We start from the raw sequence: 16,608 nt of genomic DNA, 5'->3' as shown, positions 1-16,608 counted from the left end.
GATTTCATTGGCTGTTTAGTTAAAATATCAGCAATCTTTTACCAGGATCAAGAACCTGTTGATCAAGTACCTGTTTATTACAAATGCAATGTTTTGTTTATGGGGTCTTCTGGTGTGTGTGTGTGTGTGTGTGTGTGTGTGTGTGTGTGGTGAATAGTTTTGATGGATGGCCTTGGAGTTGGTTGACCGATGCTGCAATCTCCTCTTTTTTGCAGTCCGCCCACGGAAGACAGCAAATCAGGTTCCAGCACTTTGCCGCCAATCAAATCTAAGACCAACTTCGTTGAGGCAGATAAGTACTTCCTGCCGTTTGAGTTGGCCTGCCAGTCCAAATGTCCACGCATCGTAAGCACATCACTCGACTGTTTACAGGTCAGTGGCTGGGATGAAATTCACTAAAAACTATCACTGTGTGTGTGTATCTGTTTAACACTGTTTTATGCAGTTTATTCAGTAATTGTATCTATATATAGTTCAGCTATATCGTTTAAAATGCAGTTTAACACATTTGCATTTACTGTATTACATTCTACAACCTCAGTTTATTGATGAAAACCACTTTTTTTTTTATCATACTGCTCATAAAAGCTTGAATACACTAAATCCTATGTGGATACTATAGTTGTATTTTTATTTCAGATTTGCATTTACACTAACAGTGGTCTTATCCATTAAAAGCACAGTTTGTATTGTGTGTATATGCTGTGTGCTCCTGTGGCCTGTTGTTTACACACTGCCCCCGTCTCTTGGTTGGACAGAAACTGATTGCATATGGCCACCTGACCGGGAGCGCCCCGGACAGCACGGCCCCGGGCAAGAAGCTCATCGACAGGATCATCGAGACCATATGCGGCTGCTTCCAGGGCCCCCAGACGGACGAGGGCGTCCAGCTCCAGATCATTAAGGTTGGTGAGACCGTGAGAACCCCCATGACACCCCCATGCTCCCAGGCTGGTGCGGAGATGATTCAACTTTTTATCTACCAATACCAATACTGGCACTTATCTCCCAGTACCAGTACCTGCATCTAGTAATGTTAGCCATCACTGAGTACCAATCCAGCACCAGTGCATTGTTTTAACTTCAGTTTAAAACCTTAATGTGTAGAGCTTAATTGTGTGGAACTGATTATGATCATTCCTCTTTGCATTTCCCCATTGAGTTTGTGCAAATTGCATTGTTGTTGAAGATTTATAATAGGTTTTATAAAGCTCTGGGGCCTAACCAGAGCCCCTATTTGATGGTGTAGATGCACCCTGTACATCACAATCTCTCCAGATCTTTGGACTTTTCCACTGAAACATGATGTCATCAAGAGAGAAGAGTAGGAGTGTTTATACGCTTTAAGTGTGTACCTTCCGTAATTTTTTAATGATACCTTGCAAATTAATTGTGTACTTCAGACCTTGAGTGCTCTCAGCTTATCTGATAAGATGACAATCTTGCAGGCTTGGAATAGCTACTTCATCATGTTTAATAGCCACCATGTTACATGGCACCCCACTCCTGCGCCACTTCACTGCTGCTGAGCCACAGCAAGAGAACTGAGTACATAGAATGTGTTTGGCTAGGCTATATTAGCCTGGGTTGCCATGGTGAAGAGAATGATGTGAAGGGGGCCTGCCGTGGCTTCTCTGAAGGGGAAGTTCTTTTGTTGACCTGTCACATATTATGAAACTGGAGTCGTCGGCGCCGGCGCCGGTTCGTGCTTGACTGGGTCAAGTGCAGGTGCACAAGCCCTACTTTCTGAATGTGGAACAACTGCCCAACCCGGAGTCTGTTTTCCCGCTGCCCTGTCAAGTTAGACCATCATTGTTTACCCCCCGGTACTGTTGTGTAAGACTGGCTGGGAATGTTCTGGAAGAAAGTCCACTGGATTTAGGGCATGTGGGCTGGACTAGTAGCTCTGTGTCATCACATCCCAGAGCACGGTGCTAGTGATGTTAAACCACTTAAGGTGAAAGTGTAGGTTTAATTAATTTTAATTAAGACCTTTGTCTTTATTATCTAATAGATAATAGTTTAGGAGAATACTGACAAGTGCACAAGGCAAAGATTTTTTTTTACTTGACCCTTGTCATTCCTGTGTGTGAAGATTATTGTAATTATTATATACTCAATCTTTTGTATGAAATCTGTGCTGGTTTCGAAACAACATGGACTGGGTTATACTGAAGATTTCTTCATTTTGAAAGTACATTTCCCAGTCTCCCAGCTCTCTTCTGGTAGGGTAGGGATTTAGAGCTTTGGTAGTTACCATACTTGTTGAACGAGTGATAGAAACTGAATTGAATTGAGATTGAGTATAATGGCTAGCATTGTATTGCAGTTTATTGAATTGCCCTAATTGCACGCTCTCTCTCTCCTTTGTCAGGCCTTGCTCACTGCAGTAACATCCCAGAACATCGAGATCCATGAGGGCACCGTGCTTCAGGCTGTGCGGACATGCTACAACATCTATCTGGCCAGCAAAAACCTCATCAACCAGACCACCGCAAAGGCCACTCTCACCCAGATGCTGAATGTCATATTCGCCCGAATGGAGAACCAAGCAGTAAGTCCCCTGCGCACGTCTCAATCAGCAATACAGGGGGAGAAGAAACGCTTGTTCTAACCTATCTTTTTTTCTTCTTGACTTGAACTTCTCCCTTCCCCTCCTTCTTGAAATATAGCTTACAAATCACAAGATTACTTGGGCTTTGGCTTCCAGAAAGCGTGATCGTCAGGTAAAGAGTAGAGGACTGCCTTGAATTATTGCTTGATCTGAACTCCTCTGGTTTTGTGCTTTGGCTTCATCCATCAGTACCTTATTCTACAGTAGTACTCTTACCTGATGTTGTGTTTTAAAATGTGCTTGCCGTGGCTTCAGTTCTTTTGCCTGCAACTTTGTTTCCACATCCAGTGTCATCCAGTTCTCTCTCTATATATAAGTGTGTGTATGAATGTTATTTCCATCCTTTTGAGTTGACAGAGTGTGTGTGTGCGTGTGTGTGTGTGATGAACAACAGAACAGAGGCATGTTGGTGAGAATTACAGCACAGTTACCACAGTTTACGAGGTTTTAATAGATCCACCACTTTCTGAAGCTCGGTCTTCTGTTAACCTGTTTGGTTAACCAAGCGCTCAAGATCTTAGCCCATGCTGCCAAATGGATGGAGCCAGTCTAGATGGCGAAAAGATGCAAGATGCAGCAGAATGAATAATGTATTCTACAAATCAGCTTGAAAGCTTTTTACAGAAAGGATATATTTGGATGTAGCCCCTTTGTAATCACCAGGATTTTGAGTAGTAATTGTAATTTAATGATGCGTTTTATTCTCAGTAACTGTAAGTTAATTAATTTGTTAATTTAATTACATAACTTAGTTACATGTAACTAGTTACTCCCCAACCCTGGTTGTGGATTACATGGCTTTGTGCACATAGCAGGCAAAGACAAGCCGTTTGCCAGCGAGTTGGGCTTGCATAGTCTGGCTGTGAAACAAAGAACATTGATCCTCCATCCCTTTGGCACTCTGGTCTTGGTATGGGAGAGACTCCATTCTGGGCCCTTGCTGTGTTCGTCTGATGTGGCTAAACTTGAGAGGTGATCGACATAGACTTGTGACCCTCTTTAATTAGCCCCCTCTGCAGTATTGACGGGCCTTTGACGGGAGTTCCGTGCCTGAGCGGTTGATGCACGTCACATCAGATCGCCATGTGATAATTGCGCGACAGGCCTGTGCCATGTTCATTAGGACGGATTAGAATGCAGAGAGTGCGTCTGAAACGCTTCCAGGGGAGTGTATTCATGAGCTGCATACCAAATGTGCCAGTGTGGGCTGTTCGCGGGACTGCAGTTCAAAACCCTTTAGCAGCTTCATCCGCGATGCTTTGAAGGAACAGATATCGAAGGGCTGGAATCCAACTCTCTGTCTTGGCAGCCCCTGTGCCCCCACTACACCTACGCATGTAATCGGAGTGCGTACGATAACTCTGAATTTAATGTGCCAAGGCGGTGATGTGTTTGGCTGATCTCTTTGCCTAATGCATAAATATATGTTTTTTTAGTGAGGAACGGAAACAAAGGTTATTTCTGGTGTCTCTCTGAGCCTGGGTAGCTTTGGTGTTAACCGTGATAAATTGAACATCTGATATCTTTTCATTGGATTTATGCTTTGAGAAAACTTCCTTGACTTCCTTGTTTTTTTATCACAGGAGTGGGTCAGCATCTCAATTAGTTCATTCTTATTTGAAAAAATATTTAGATCCCCTTTGTATTAATTCAGTAATATGTCTGTAATGTATTAATTCAGTACTATGTACCCAAGGCCACCAAATCCCTTGAATAGTTAAGTCTTAGTTAAGCTCATTTCAAGCCTGACTATGGGTACATACGAATGCATATAGTACAAGGAATTTGTTTGCAAGACAAGGGACATTTTATCAAGGGTCACACAGGTTCATGCAAGGAGACTAGACAGGCTCTAGGCTAACAGACCACTTAGTTTCCTCACAAAGAGGCACTCAGCAAGCCAGATAAGCAGTGTTGCATAGCCATTATGTTCTGTATAAATATGTGACATGGGCTGTGGACATTTTCTTTCATATCGACATAGCACAAGCCTTTCCCCGTCCGATGCATACTATCTAAGTATATGTCTGATCAGGACCACATGCAGAAACCCTCTCAGACAACCTGCTAGTAATGACACACTGCTAATGGTGTGGAAGGGTTTGAAATGTTTAACCTTTAATAGTGTTTGCCATCTGTTGACTTGTGAAGGCAGGTGTGTTTATGCTTTTACTGTTTCTCCAAGACCTAACCATGCTTATAGGAAAAAGATACCATATAGGAATCACATACATAAGTCTACTGTTGAGTTATACCATATAGGAATCACATACATAAATCTACTGTTGAGTTATACCATATATGAATCACATACATAAGTCTTCTGTTGAGTTATGTCATTTGGGAATCTCATACATAAGTCTACTGTTGAGTTATACCATTCTTTTACAGCCCAGCACAAGTGCATCAGTTGATGACGCCAAGCATGGATGCTTTGCTTTTGCATTACAACGGATCATTACTTCATATGCATGTCCTTTGGTTTCCATGTAACAATGCATTTTTTGACAAAACAAGACTGAGATGATTGAAGTGTGTTGTCTCTCTGTTCCTCGAAGCTTTGAGTTCTGGGGCAGCTGTGTGTTTCCTGGGCCCCCAGAGTCACCCCAGAGAATGACGTGGGGGTGTCTGCTGTGCTAACAAGTCTGTAATTACAGGGGGATGTGAGGTGATGGATGCTTTCTCTGCGTTAAACTATAGTAATCTTCTGCTTTTGTTTGTGTGTTTTCTCTGTGTGTATTTTTGTGTGTGTGTGTGTGTGTGTGTGTGTGTGTGTGTGTGTGTGTGTGTGCTCGCTGTCCATGTGTCCATGTGTGTTTGTGTCTGTGTGTGTCCATGTCCATGTCCATGTCCATGTGTTTGTGTGTGTGTCTGTGTGTGTGTGTGTGTGAATCCCTACCCCCCTCACCCCAGCTCCAGGAGGCGAAGCAGATGGAGCGCGAGCGGCACCGGCAGCACTCCCCCCTCAGCCAGCAGGAGCCGGACTCCCCCCAGCAGCAGCCCCAGCCCCAACCCCAGCCCCAGCAGCAGCAGCAGCAGCAGCAGCAGCCCCAGCCCCAGCAGCCCCAGCCCCAACCCCAGCAGCAGCACGCCGGCACCCCCCCAGCCAAGGCCCCGCCACCCCGGCCGCCACCGCCCCAGGAGCCCAGCGAGGGAGGGGGGAAGACCGAAGAGGGCGAGGGGGGCTCCTCCTCCTCCTCCTCGCCCCCTTTCGAGAACCCTGAGCCTGAGAACGGTTCCGAGTTCTGCGCCGCAGAGAACGAGCAGACCGAAGCCGACCAGGCCACAGCCGCAGCGCAGAGTAAGTAACGTGCACACACACACACCGATCTGATCTCGAAACACACACACACATACCACACACGCACATGTGTGCACATACACACACTGAAGCATGCACTGAAATTCCCATGTGGAGAAAACACAGAGAACTTGGGCTGAAGAGAAACTCACACTTTCAGACATGCAGTGATGCGTGTACACACATATGGATAGACCAGAACACAGGTAGAAGATGCAGACAAGTGTGTGTTTTTAACCACCTTACACCCCACCCCACCCCACTCCCACCAGATACACCTTCGACACAGCCTCACGTCTCTGTGGACTACTATTCCATCCATTTGGGATTGATCTCAGTCCTCTATAAACACACATGAATGTCGTGTCCGCATACACTTCCTCAGTACGTTTTGGGGAAGAGGAATTAAAGAAGGTTAAAGATTGAAGAGGTGCTTTTTTTTCTCGCAGAGCAAGTTGGCCCTGACATTTTCCTGTGTTCTCTTAGTTGAATTATCAAAGAAGCGACTCGTCTCTGTTGCGTAAGACACCAGTGGTGCCTCTCTGTCTCAGCGCATTACATTAGTGAGGCGGCTATAACCTTCACTCGCTAAATGTTCTCATTCGAGGCCAAATTAGAAAATTCATGGAGACAGAGGGATTAGATCAGTAATATTCAGGAACGGCCAAGGACCTTAAATCGTCATTTTAATCAGTTTAGTCAATTTTTTTTATATATTTATTTTATATATTTCCTCACAGGTGCAGCACAACACAACATGGATGCGATGGAGGAACAAGGGACCCCAAACTACGAGGAGAAGGCTCAGGAGATTGTGCAGAGCATACTGCAGGAGGTGGTCAACACTGTGGCAGGAGGTGGGTTTGCTGTCTTGCACTGGGCAGGTCAGGGGTACCGCTAGAGTAATAGTCAGCTGTGTGTGTGTGTGTGTGTGTGTGTGTGTGTGTGTGTGTGTGTGTGTGACTGCATCTGTGAGGGCTGATGACACCTACACCCTGCCAGCTGTTTCTGTTCTCTTGTCAGCTTTTGTGGTATTACACCTGAGTAAATTACCTAAAAACAATGTGTTGCACCCAACATCAGAAAAAACATAAATGTTCACCACTGTTAAGGGTGATGGGTGACAAAGCAACATCATATAGAAAACACACAGTGTCTAGCACAATGGTTTAACGCATTCAGTCTGTTATTTAGACTTGTATGCACTAGATATAGATGTGCACTAGATGGCAAAATCACACTTATGACTGAGAAAGTGGAGGACTTAATTAATACCTTCTATGAACCTGACTTACCACCATAACTCCTTACCCTGGCAAGCACTTGAACGTGGTCCTTGTAGTCGGTGGTATTTTTACACATGCATTTTCAACCACCCCAAAGGGACCTGCCTGGACCCTGTTCATCTGTGTTCAGATGCCAAGGAGGGTCGCGGGGAGGCCGAGCCTGAGCCTGAGCCTGAGCCCGAGCCCGAGCCCGAGCCCGAGCCCGAGCCCGAGCCTGAGCCGGAGCCGGCCGAGAGCACGCCCAACTCGCTGGAGGACGAGGGGGCACTGGGGAGCGACAGCGAGAACGTGCACGCCAACGGCATCCCCGGCACGCCCATCTCTGCCAGCTTTACTCCGTCCCTGCCTGACGACAGGCTCTCCGTCTCCTCCAACGACACTCAGGTGAGACGCCAGCCGGCTGTGGGGCGCATCCTGAGGAACAAGGGTAAGGAGCAGCACACGGTTGAATCTCCCAAGACTTTTATTGCAACGATTCGAGGACGATCCTTTAGGATCGAAACGTTATTATAAATCATCTTGGGAGATTCGCCTGTGTGCCGCTCCTTGCCTTGTTCCTCTGTTTGCCACTTTGAGTGTGCACCTTTTTAAAGTGTTCCTTTGGATGTGGGTCAGATCCCTACCATAGCAGGCTAGCGTGGAGTTGTAGTTTCCCACTCCAGCTATTGTGCCGGGTCCCAGTGGAGGTGTGCCACGCTGCAGGTTTTAGTTAGAACCCTAATCAAATGCACCTGGCTGTAAGGCGGTAATACCCCTTCCCTCAGGGACAGTTTTGGCTCCATCAGGCCTGTTAGACTGAGCCAGACTCTGTGGTAGGCCTCCAGATGCAGGCTATTGCAGCCAGCAGTTAAAGTAATGGGTTTACTGGAGGAGTGGAAGATGGCTGTACTGCGGAGTGTCTTCAGGGCTGGGATGCTGCTGCAGATGTTTAACCCGCTGACGTCAGTCTGGTGTAGGCTAATGACCAAATGTATGTGTGTGGCCAAGTGATGTATCAGGTGGCTTATGTTCACAAAACCATGCAGTTCATTTGGATTACAGGAGCCAGGTTTGATGAAGAGCTTGGTCGACAAGAATTCTGACAATCCTAAACCACTGAAGTCGTTCAACGACAACAACAAAAAGTGTTTGCAGGATCTTTCAGCTTCATTTTTGTTCTTTAATATTCAGCTACTCTTCTTTATTTTGTTGTAGGAATCGGGAACTACTACAGGACCTGCACCTGGTGCTAAGTTCTCCCACATTCTGCAAAAGGATGCCTTCTTAGTTTTCCGCTCTCTCTGCAAGCTGTCTATGAAGCCCCTATCCGACGGACCCCCAGATCCAAAGTAAGTGTCCTTCTCCTGAATAGAACTTCCCCAGAAAATACACCATGACACATGCAACTCTTACTGTTTATGTTCCCCTGCTGAACATAACAAGAGGACCTAATCAGATCTGGGATGGGTTCAATACAATTTGAGAATGCTGCGGTCGTATTCACAGAGGACTGCAAGTTTTCCAAATCTGATTGGCATGTTTGCGTAACTGGATTTTCCGAATCTGGTTTGTGTATGTAATTCAATCCAAGATGGCTGGTGTCCTGCATAATGTTGATGTGGAGCCGTATGGCTGTGGCCCAGAATGCATAGGGAGAGAGACAAGGGGACAGAGGAGGAAAGGTGCTTGCAGTTGGTGTCAGGAATAGTCCTTTCCCAGAAGAGCGTTTCTGTGTGTGTCTGTGTGTGTGTGTGTCTGTGTGTGTGTGTGTGAGAAAGAAACAAAGAAAGAAAGACTGTCCAATTGTGTGCATGTGTGTGCTTGTGTGACAGTGAGTGTCCATTTGTGTGTGCGTGTGTGCATGGGAGGGAGCGATGTTTCCCACAGACAAAGGCATTTAGAGAGCAGTCATTCATTTCCATCAGTCACGCATGGCAATGAAGAGCAGGCCTGCTTGCAGTGTCACTGCAGTATTGATCTTTCTGTGTGGCAGAGAGGCCATGGCCTTCCTCGCCACCACCCCCTGTCCCCCCCTCACCCACCCCCCAGGAGATTTACCTCACGACTATATCAGCTGATAACTTCGAAAGCAGATTGCTAGAGAGATAGATTTTCTGTCATAAAAGGCTATCTGAGGGCGGGGCCACAGAGAGGCCGTATCGGGGAGTGGCGTGGTCTTTGTAGTTTTTTTCATGGCAGAACCAGGGTGGTGGCTCAACTCTTTCAGATGATGGTGTAAATAGAAGTGCACAGTGCTGACATATGCCATTTACCAGAGGCTCAAAAAAAGCAATATTTATTCACAGACACTCCTCACTTCAGGCCTTCATTGGTCCATCAATTTATATGTAATAGTTGCCCATAAGGGCGAATAGTCACCTGTTGTTTAGCTGGTGTTGTGGTGTTGTGGTGTTGTTCCTGTTTGTTCCTGTTTGTTCCTGTTTGTTCCTGGCCCTACCACCCGCACACTGAACAGACGCAGTGATTCAGCAGCTTGACATCCACCATATCGATTGCTCAGGGAGGTGCTGGCGTGGCCGCTCTCAAAATGAGAAATAGTGTTGCACCTCAAGAATACTCATTTCAGGCTCCCAGAATGGCCTCCGAGCTCCGTGTGTTAGTAATTTATGGCTGAATTATTGTGTGTTTCGTAGATGCATGCCACAAAGTGCTGACTCATTTGTAAACGGATGAACGCATGTTTCCGTCGACACAACCAGCACGAGCATGATTAAGTAGTAATATCAGCTCTGTAATGCTTTCAGAAAACCAGCTTTTATTATGTTACTATTATTATGTCATTTGTTGTCAAATCTGGTTTAATCCAATTCTGTGGTGGGCAGTGTACAGGGAAGCATTAAATCTCCAGCCATTGTCTGCTGGGCCTGTTCGGTTTAGCACACACTGTCCCACATTGACCACATGCCATGCAAATCACTCCATCCCTATTCAAACACTCTGGTAGAATACCCAGGGCTTTGCACAAGAGCAAAGTCATGCATTCACTTACCCTAACCAATCATGTTTGTAGTAACATGGATGTAAGATCAGCCAGTTAAACCTGTACAACTGTATATTTTACACTTTTATATAAACACAAACAATAATGTATTTATGAAGTTGGTTTTATTTAATAAATAATAAATATAAATGTAATATGGCTTGCTATCTTGAAGGACAGTGTCCTATTATTATGTGACTGGGCCTCTCCTGTCCACCTGCTCTCATGATGACCCCAGCAGTGTAAACAACAACCAATTAAGCTTCATGCGTCCTCCATCTGCTGTGTTGGTCCTGATGCCTCGCCTCAGCGTTGAACTTTGACCTCTCTAACCCTGTCACGCCCCACAGGTCCCATGAGCTGAGGTCAAAGGTCCTGTCGCTGCAGCTGCTGCTGTCCATCCTGCAGAATGCGGGGCCCATTTTCAAGACCAACGAGATGTTCATCAACGCCATCAAGCAGTATCTGTGCGTGGCGCTCTCCAAGAACGGCGTCTCGTCCGTCCCCGAGGTCTTCGAGCTGTCGCTCTCCATCTTCCTCACGCTGCTGTCCAACTTCAAAACCCATCTGAAGATGCAAATTGAGGTGCTTTATTCACTCACTCACTCACTCACTCTCTCAAACATACACACACACACACACACACACACACACACACACACACACACACACACACACACCACAACCGCCATCCATTAGACATGTACTTTTTCTCCGCCTTCATAAACCACACACCCTTCCACACGTCCACATCAGTCAGCTGAGCAGCTTGCTGACAGGGGGGGGAGTAGGCAGAGACGGCCAGGGATGAAGTCCTGTAATAGCACTCAGCTGCAGCAGTGCAATCTCTCACTCTCCCTCTCCCTCTTGCTGTCTCTCTCCTACTCTCCCTCCTGCTGTCTCTCTCTTACTATCTCTCATTCTCTCTCTTTCTCTCTTTCTCAAGCGCTCTCTCTCTCTCTCTCTCTCACTTACACACACTCACACACTCACTCACCCCCCCCCCCCTCTTTCTGCCTCAGCCCAACTCACTCCTCATCCTTCCCTCACTCCTCATCCTTCCCTCACTCCTCATCCTTCCCTCACTCCCCCCCTCTTTCCCTCACTCCCCCCCCCCTCTTTCCCTCACTCCCCCTCTCTTTCCCTCACTCCCCCTCTCTTAAGCCCATTGGTGGTGATCTGCTTTACTACTAGTGTTCAGGGCGTTTAGGATGCATGTTCTCCCCACCAGGACGCCAGTTAATCTGCCACATGTTTCCATCTGAAACTCCCCCCTGTTTCAGCCATTACTCTTCCTGATGATGCTGCATCTCAGCTCCCCAGACCTCTCCTGCGCTTTAATGCTTTAGTGTTCTTTAAGCTGAAGTCCCTCAAGGTGCTCTTGTGTGTGTAATTACTCATGTGTCGCTTCTTTCTCTCCTCAGGTGTTTTTCAAGGAGATTTTTCTGTACATTCTAGAGACGTCCACTAGCTCCTATGACCACAAGTGGATGGTCATTCAGACTCTTACCAGAATATGTGCTGGTGGGTGTCCTTGAAACTGTCACTCACCTACAAAAAAAATAACTGTCCTTTGTTTCCGTGTGTCGTGTGTTTCCGTGTTGACTGTGTTTCTCCTTGTCTGTGCTTTCAGATGCCCAGAGCGTGGTGGACATTTATGTGAACTATGATTGTGACTTGAATGCTGCTAATATATTCGAAAGGCTCGTCAATGACCTTTCCAAGATTGCACAGGGTCGAGCGGGCCATGAGTGTGGCACGACCCCCTTACAGGTGAGAACCCCCCCCTGGGCTGTACAACTCCCTGGATGTGATACGTTGCAGCCTGGCTGAATAAAAAAAACTGTAATACTTTATTTCTGAAAAGTTTCTGTTTTCACTCGTGTTCTCTGCGCCGTCAGCCTCTACAGTGCAACAGTATCTGCTTACTATCTGCTGTATTCCTAGAAATCGTTTGAAAACTTTTGAAATCCCTGTGTCAGAATCCTAAAATAATCTACTTTGTAAGCGAAGGGAAAGTTCTGGAAAAGGTGCTGTGTGGCAAGAAAAGTCATAGAAAAGGTTCCATATGGACCTTTCTTGCCAGAAAGGAAAGTTTCAACAGACTTTTTCTGGGGAATAAATCCTCCAATACAGTGGCCCTACGCAGAATTTGAAAGACTTCCTCAAAAACAACCATCAGACAAGCATATAAAGAAGTGGTATAATTTCATTTCCTGCTTCTATATGTTGCGCATATTCACTTAATCCGGTTTCCTTTTATATTCTATGGCCTCACCAACTTGTGGCAAAACGCTTCGATGTTGACTCTACTGTATTAATCTGAATATCGAAACGGTTCTTTTTTTAAGACTCCTAACTCCTAATCGAGATCATCTTCAAATCGAAACAACTTTTGTATTTTCTTTGCATTGTTGTGTATTTTTTTTGTGTATGTACCTATGTGTCCTAATGTGAACCTGTGCCTGTGCCTGTGCCTGTGCCTCAGGAGCTGACCCTGAGGAAGAAGGGGCTGGAATGTTTGGTGTCCATCCTCAAGTGCATGGTGGAGTGGAGCAAGGATCAATACGTCAACCCCAACTCCCAGACCAGCCTTGGTGAGAGCCGACAAAACACCACATCGCTCCTAATGGCCTCTGGCACACACACACAGACACACACACACTGATTGGTTTAGCTGTGATAAAGGCTTTGACGGCTAACAGCAATGTTGGTCGCCAGAGCAACAGCCTGTGTTCCACTTTGCTGATCTGTGAGAAACGGATGAAGGCCACAGTGGAGTAACATCAGTCAAGCTCCTCTGCACTGTGCGCCGTAGACGGGGGAACACAGACTGCAGTGTTGTCTTACTGACACATCCGCTGGGTCTCATGCATAAGCAGTGTAAGCGCTCTGAGACACCTCACTGGTGATGGAGGCAACCACCGTTTGGGGGCGATGCGGTTCTGGCAGGACTTTAATCTTAATGAAGCAGGCTCCGGGCAGCCCTACATCAACAGTGTCACAAGCTGGGACTCCTGGGATGTAGATTAGGGTGGAGGCGGGGGAGCTGCAGTCTCCAAGAGGTGGATTGGAGGGGGGGCGGTTAGTGGAGACTAACTCGGAGAGGTGGATTGTGGGACGGTTAGTGGAGACCCAGGGCCTGTAATCCTCCGGTCCTGCAGCCTGCCTAGGATCAAACAGCCGCCACGTCAGGCATGGCTGCTTTCCCAGCCCCAGTGTGCGAGCGAGGCTAATACCTCACAATACCTCTGGCTCGGGGAGAGTTTAGTGCGGTTAAACCAGGGCATTACACGTGGAAGCCACTGAAGGCATTTCCCCACTTCTCACTACGAACCAGAGCGGTGCGAGATGAAGCCGCTAAACGAATCTGCTTCTGTTCACTAAAGTGTTTAATGTTGTCTCCACTATAGGAGCTTCGTACTGGCAACAAGGGCGTTTAAGTTGATATGGGAGTCACAGAGAGAATTTAGTGGTTGTTACACCATGTTAATAAAAAGGAAGCACTCTGGGGAACTGAATAAAATAGTGTCTCCTAACCAGGTCTTTCAGTTTCAGAGTGTCTGGGCTTTCTCTTTCACCGTTTACCATCCCAAGGCTCAGGTACCCCCCGCCATGAGTATCTAAAACTCAGGCAACCGTGACTTCGCCCCCCTCCCCTGCTGATTACTACCTCCTCTTCCTACCGACACATCGGGGCCACTTCATTAGTCACGCCGCTAAGACGAGATCTGAGGGCCACAGCCCCTGCGGTGGTCATGAAATATAGTGCCGTGCCAGAAGATTCGACTGCTCGCCCGAGTGAGACGGAGTGCATTTCCCAAGTTTGGCTTTCTCCCAAGCCAATGTACATGCAAATTAAAAACCACACACACACACACACACACACTGTAGGTATCACACAATGTCGGCTTCCTCTGTGAGTCAGCTAATGGCTGTCATTTGTGCTTGTTTGGAAACATTTACTGCTCGGCTATGCTAGCAGTGCCACTCTGACCTTGTTTGTTCTTTGTCTTTGGGGCCGACATGAAAGTGAGAGCAGGTAATCGTCCTGGCTAGTGTCTTGTGTATTTGCTAGACCGGTCGTCATAGTGACCGTAGAACTGATTAAAGGGGGGTTCCATTAAGGTGATGGGGCTGGAATGGAGCTCTCATTAGATCCCTTCATGCCGTAGGTTACCTCTAGTCCGCCGTCCTCTGTGCCTCTCTGTTTGCCTAGTCTCAGGTTTCTGGCCTGGATTCTGCAGTGTGTGTGTGTGTGTGTGTGTGTGTGTGTGGGGGGGGGGGGGGTGCCTGTATGTGTTTGTGCCTGTATGTGTTTGTGGTCCTGTATGTGTTTGCTGTGTGTCCTTTGACCCAAGTCTTTCCACTGTAAAAAGTCATGCCTATAATAGCCATGCTTGGCTGTATTTTATGCGTGTGTGATTACGTGTTTGTTGTGGCTGGTGTAGGAATAGTCTCCCGTCCCTTCTGTATTATGGAGTAGGTGAGCTGTGCAGTCTAGCCAGGCTACCTCCCTCCCTCTCTCTCTCTTTCTCTCTCTCTCTCTCTCTCTCTCTCTCTCTCTTTCTCTCTCTTTCTCTTTCTCCTTCCCTCCCTCCCCGCTTCATTATCTGAAATACAGTGCTTGAAACGAGGAGCCTGGCTGCCATCTCCGATTTCCCCCTGTGGTGATGCACTGAATGTTTTAGCGAGTTTCCGACCCGTAATAAGACTCCTATTTCACTTTGCACTTACTAGCTGTCTGCTACGCCCAGCCACCCGTTTGTTTTACAGTGGTGTTCTTATCATCCCCCAGGCTTGGCACCGTAGGGCTGCAACAGGCCACCTCAGCACCCACTGAACCAGAGCCTTGGCTTTATGGGAGGCCAAAGTCTTTATTGGAGCAATGGCCTTCTTTAGTGTGCTCTGAACACTCATTATCTCTCACACACACACGCACACACACACACACACACACACACACACACACACACAGTGTGGCACCGCTGAGAAGCGACTGAAACCCCGGGCAGTTTTCACCCCCTAGCAATAGCATTAATGAATCGTTTTGCTGTGTCACTAGCTACCCTAGCTGCAGACTCTACCATTTGAATGGGCCTCAAATCTCATCTCAGTTCCTCTTCCTCTGTTTTTGTGGTGTGTGTTTGTGTCTCTGACTGTGTGTGTGTGTGTGTGTGTGTGTGTGTGTGTGTGTGTGTGTGTGTGTGTGTGTGTGTGTGTGTGTGCACATCTCCGTGTGTGTGTGTGACACTCACCACAGGCCAAGAGAAGCCTTCAGAGCTCGACACCAATGACAGCAAGCACCCGGAGACCATTAACCGCTACGGGAGCATCAACTCGCTGGACTCCACGGCCTCCTCGGGCATCGGGAGCTACAGCACACAGATGTCAGGGACAGACAACCCCGAGCAGTTTGAGGTCCTCAAGCAGCAGAAAGAGATCATAGAGCAAGGGATTGACCTGTAAGCCTGCCCTCTCCCCTGACTCAAACACCGGGGTCATATTACACCCTACTGTTCCTTACACGTGTAGGATGATGGCTCAGGAGATGGAGAAGTCCGCTCATTAAAACAAAAAACTGTTTATAGTTCAGTTCAGTTATAGTACAGTTATAGTTTAATTCAGATCAGTTCAGTTATAGTTTAATTCAGAGCTGTTCAGTTCAGTTATAATACAGTTATAGTTTAATTCAGAGCAGTTCATTTTAAGGAATGGGTAGAACTCCAGGTGTCCTAGACTGATATGATGTCAGATGAGCTCACACCACTTAAAGAAGGGTTCTTTGAGGGTATAAAATGGCAGTGTCCACAGTTGTGCTAACCGCTATATTAAAACGCCATCTTGTCTTGTCTGGCCATTTGCTCAGGTTCAACAAGAAACCAAAGAGGGGCATCCAGTACCTGCAGGAGCAAGGCATGCTGGGAACCACCCCGGAGGACATCGCCCAGTTTTTACACCAAGAAGACAGGCTTGATTCTGTAAGCCGCCCTAACACTCAGTCTGTATTTGTCTGTTAAATCAGTGCTGAGTAGGTACTCAGGAGTTGTATAGCAACTATCTCAAACCTCCAAGAGCCAACTTATGACAACAATCGCTTCACAGTTACTCAACAAATATATGCCATTATGTATATATCATTATGTCAGAAATCTGATTTAGTTTGTAATGGGTAAATATGCCTGGCTGGGTAAATATAGCACCTGACAGAAGGGTGGATCCTACTGTAAATATAGCACCTGACTGAAGAGTAGATCCTACTGTAGCACTACTTCTGAAGTGGGGTGTGTGTGTGTGTGTGGGTGGGTGGGTGGGTGTGTGTGTTTGTGTAACTCTGCACTCTGTAGATTGTCAGCCCTTCAAGGGCAACGTCATGCAGTCTGCGTAAAAGAATATTCATAACATCTACACACACACACACCCCCCC

The 16,608-nt window shown here is 46.9% G+C and overlaps 1 protein-coding gene across 1 annotated transcript in view; it reads left to right on the top strand.

Annotated features, from left to right (window-relative positions):
* Positions 1 to 16,608, top strand: part of arfgef1 (ADP-ribosylation factor guanine nucleotide-exchange factor 1 (brefeldin A-inhibited)) — a 64,414-nt gene that overhangs the window by 20,771 nt on the left and 27,035 nt on the right. The window contains exons 3-17 of the mRNA XM_031584413.2: positions 216 to 372; positions 759 to 905; positions 2,375 to 2,554; positions 2,673 to 2,726; positions 5,528 to 5,635; positions 5,696 to 5,915; positions 6,656 to 6,772; positions 7,299 to 7,585; positions 8,396 to 8,529; positions 10,532 to 10,766; positions 11,606 to 11,705; positions 11,815 to 11,954; positions 12,670 to 12,778; positions 15,445 to 15,646; positions 16,051 to 16,162. Coding sequence (XP_031440273.1) covers positions 216 to 372; positions 759 to 905; positions 2,375 to 2,554; positions 2,673 to 2,726; positions 5,528 to 5,635; positions 5,696 to 5,915; positions 6,656 to 6,772; positions 7,299 to 7,585; positions 8,396 to 8,529; positions 10,532 to 10,766; positions 11,606 to 11,705; positions 11,815 to 11,954; positions 12,670 to 12,778; positions 15,445 to 15,646; positions 16,051 to 16,162 — 2,302 coding nt within the window. The remainder of the gene's footprint in view (positions 1 to 215; positions 373 to 758; positions 906 to 2,374; positions 2,555 to 2,672; positions 2,727 to 5,527; positions 5,636 to 5,695; positions 5,916 to 6,655; positions 6,773 to 7,298; positions 7,586 to 8,395; positions 8,530 to 10,531; positions 10,767 to 11,605; positions 11,706 to 11,814; positions 11,955 to 12,669; positions 12,779 to 15,444; positions 15,647 to 16,050; positions 16,163 to 16,608) is intronic.

This window comes from Clupea harengus, chromosome 17, assembly GCF_900700415.2.
Source record: "Clupea harengus chromosome 17, Ch_v2.0.2, whole genome shotgun sequence".
Taxonomy (NCBI): domain Eukaryota; kingdom Metazoa; phylum Chordata; class Actinopteri; order Clupeiformes; family Clupeidae; genus Clupea; species Clupea harengus.
The sequence above is the reverse complement of the archived record's forward strand: the minus strand, read 5'-3'. Positions and strand labels throughout refer to the sequence as shown.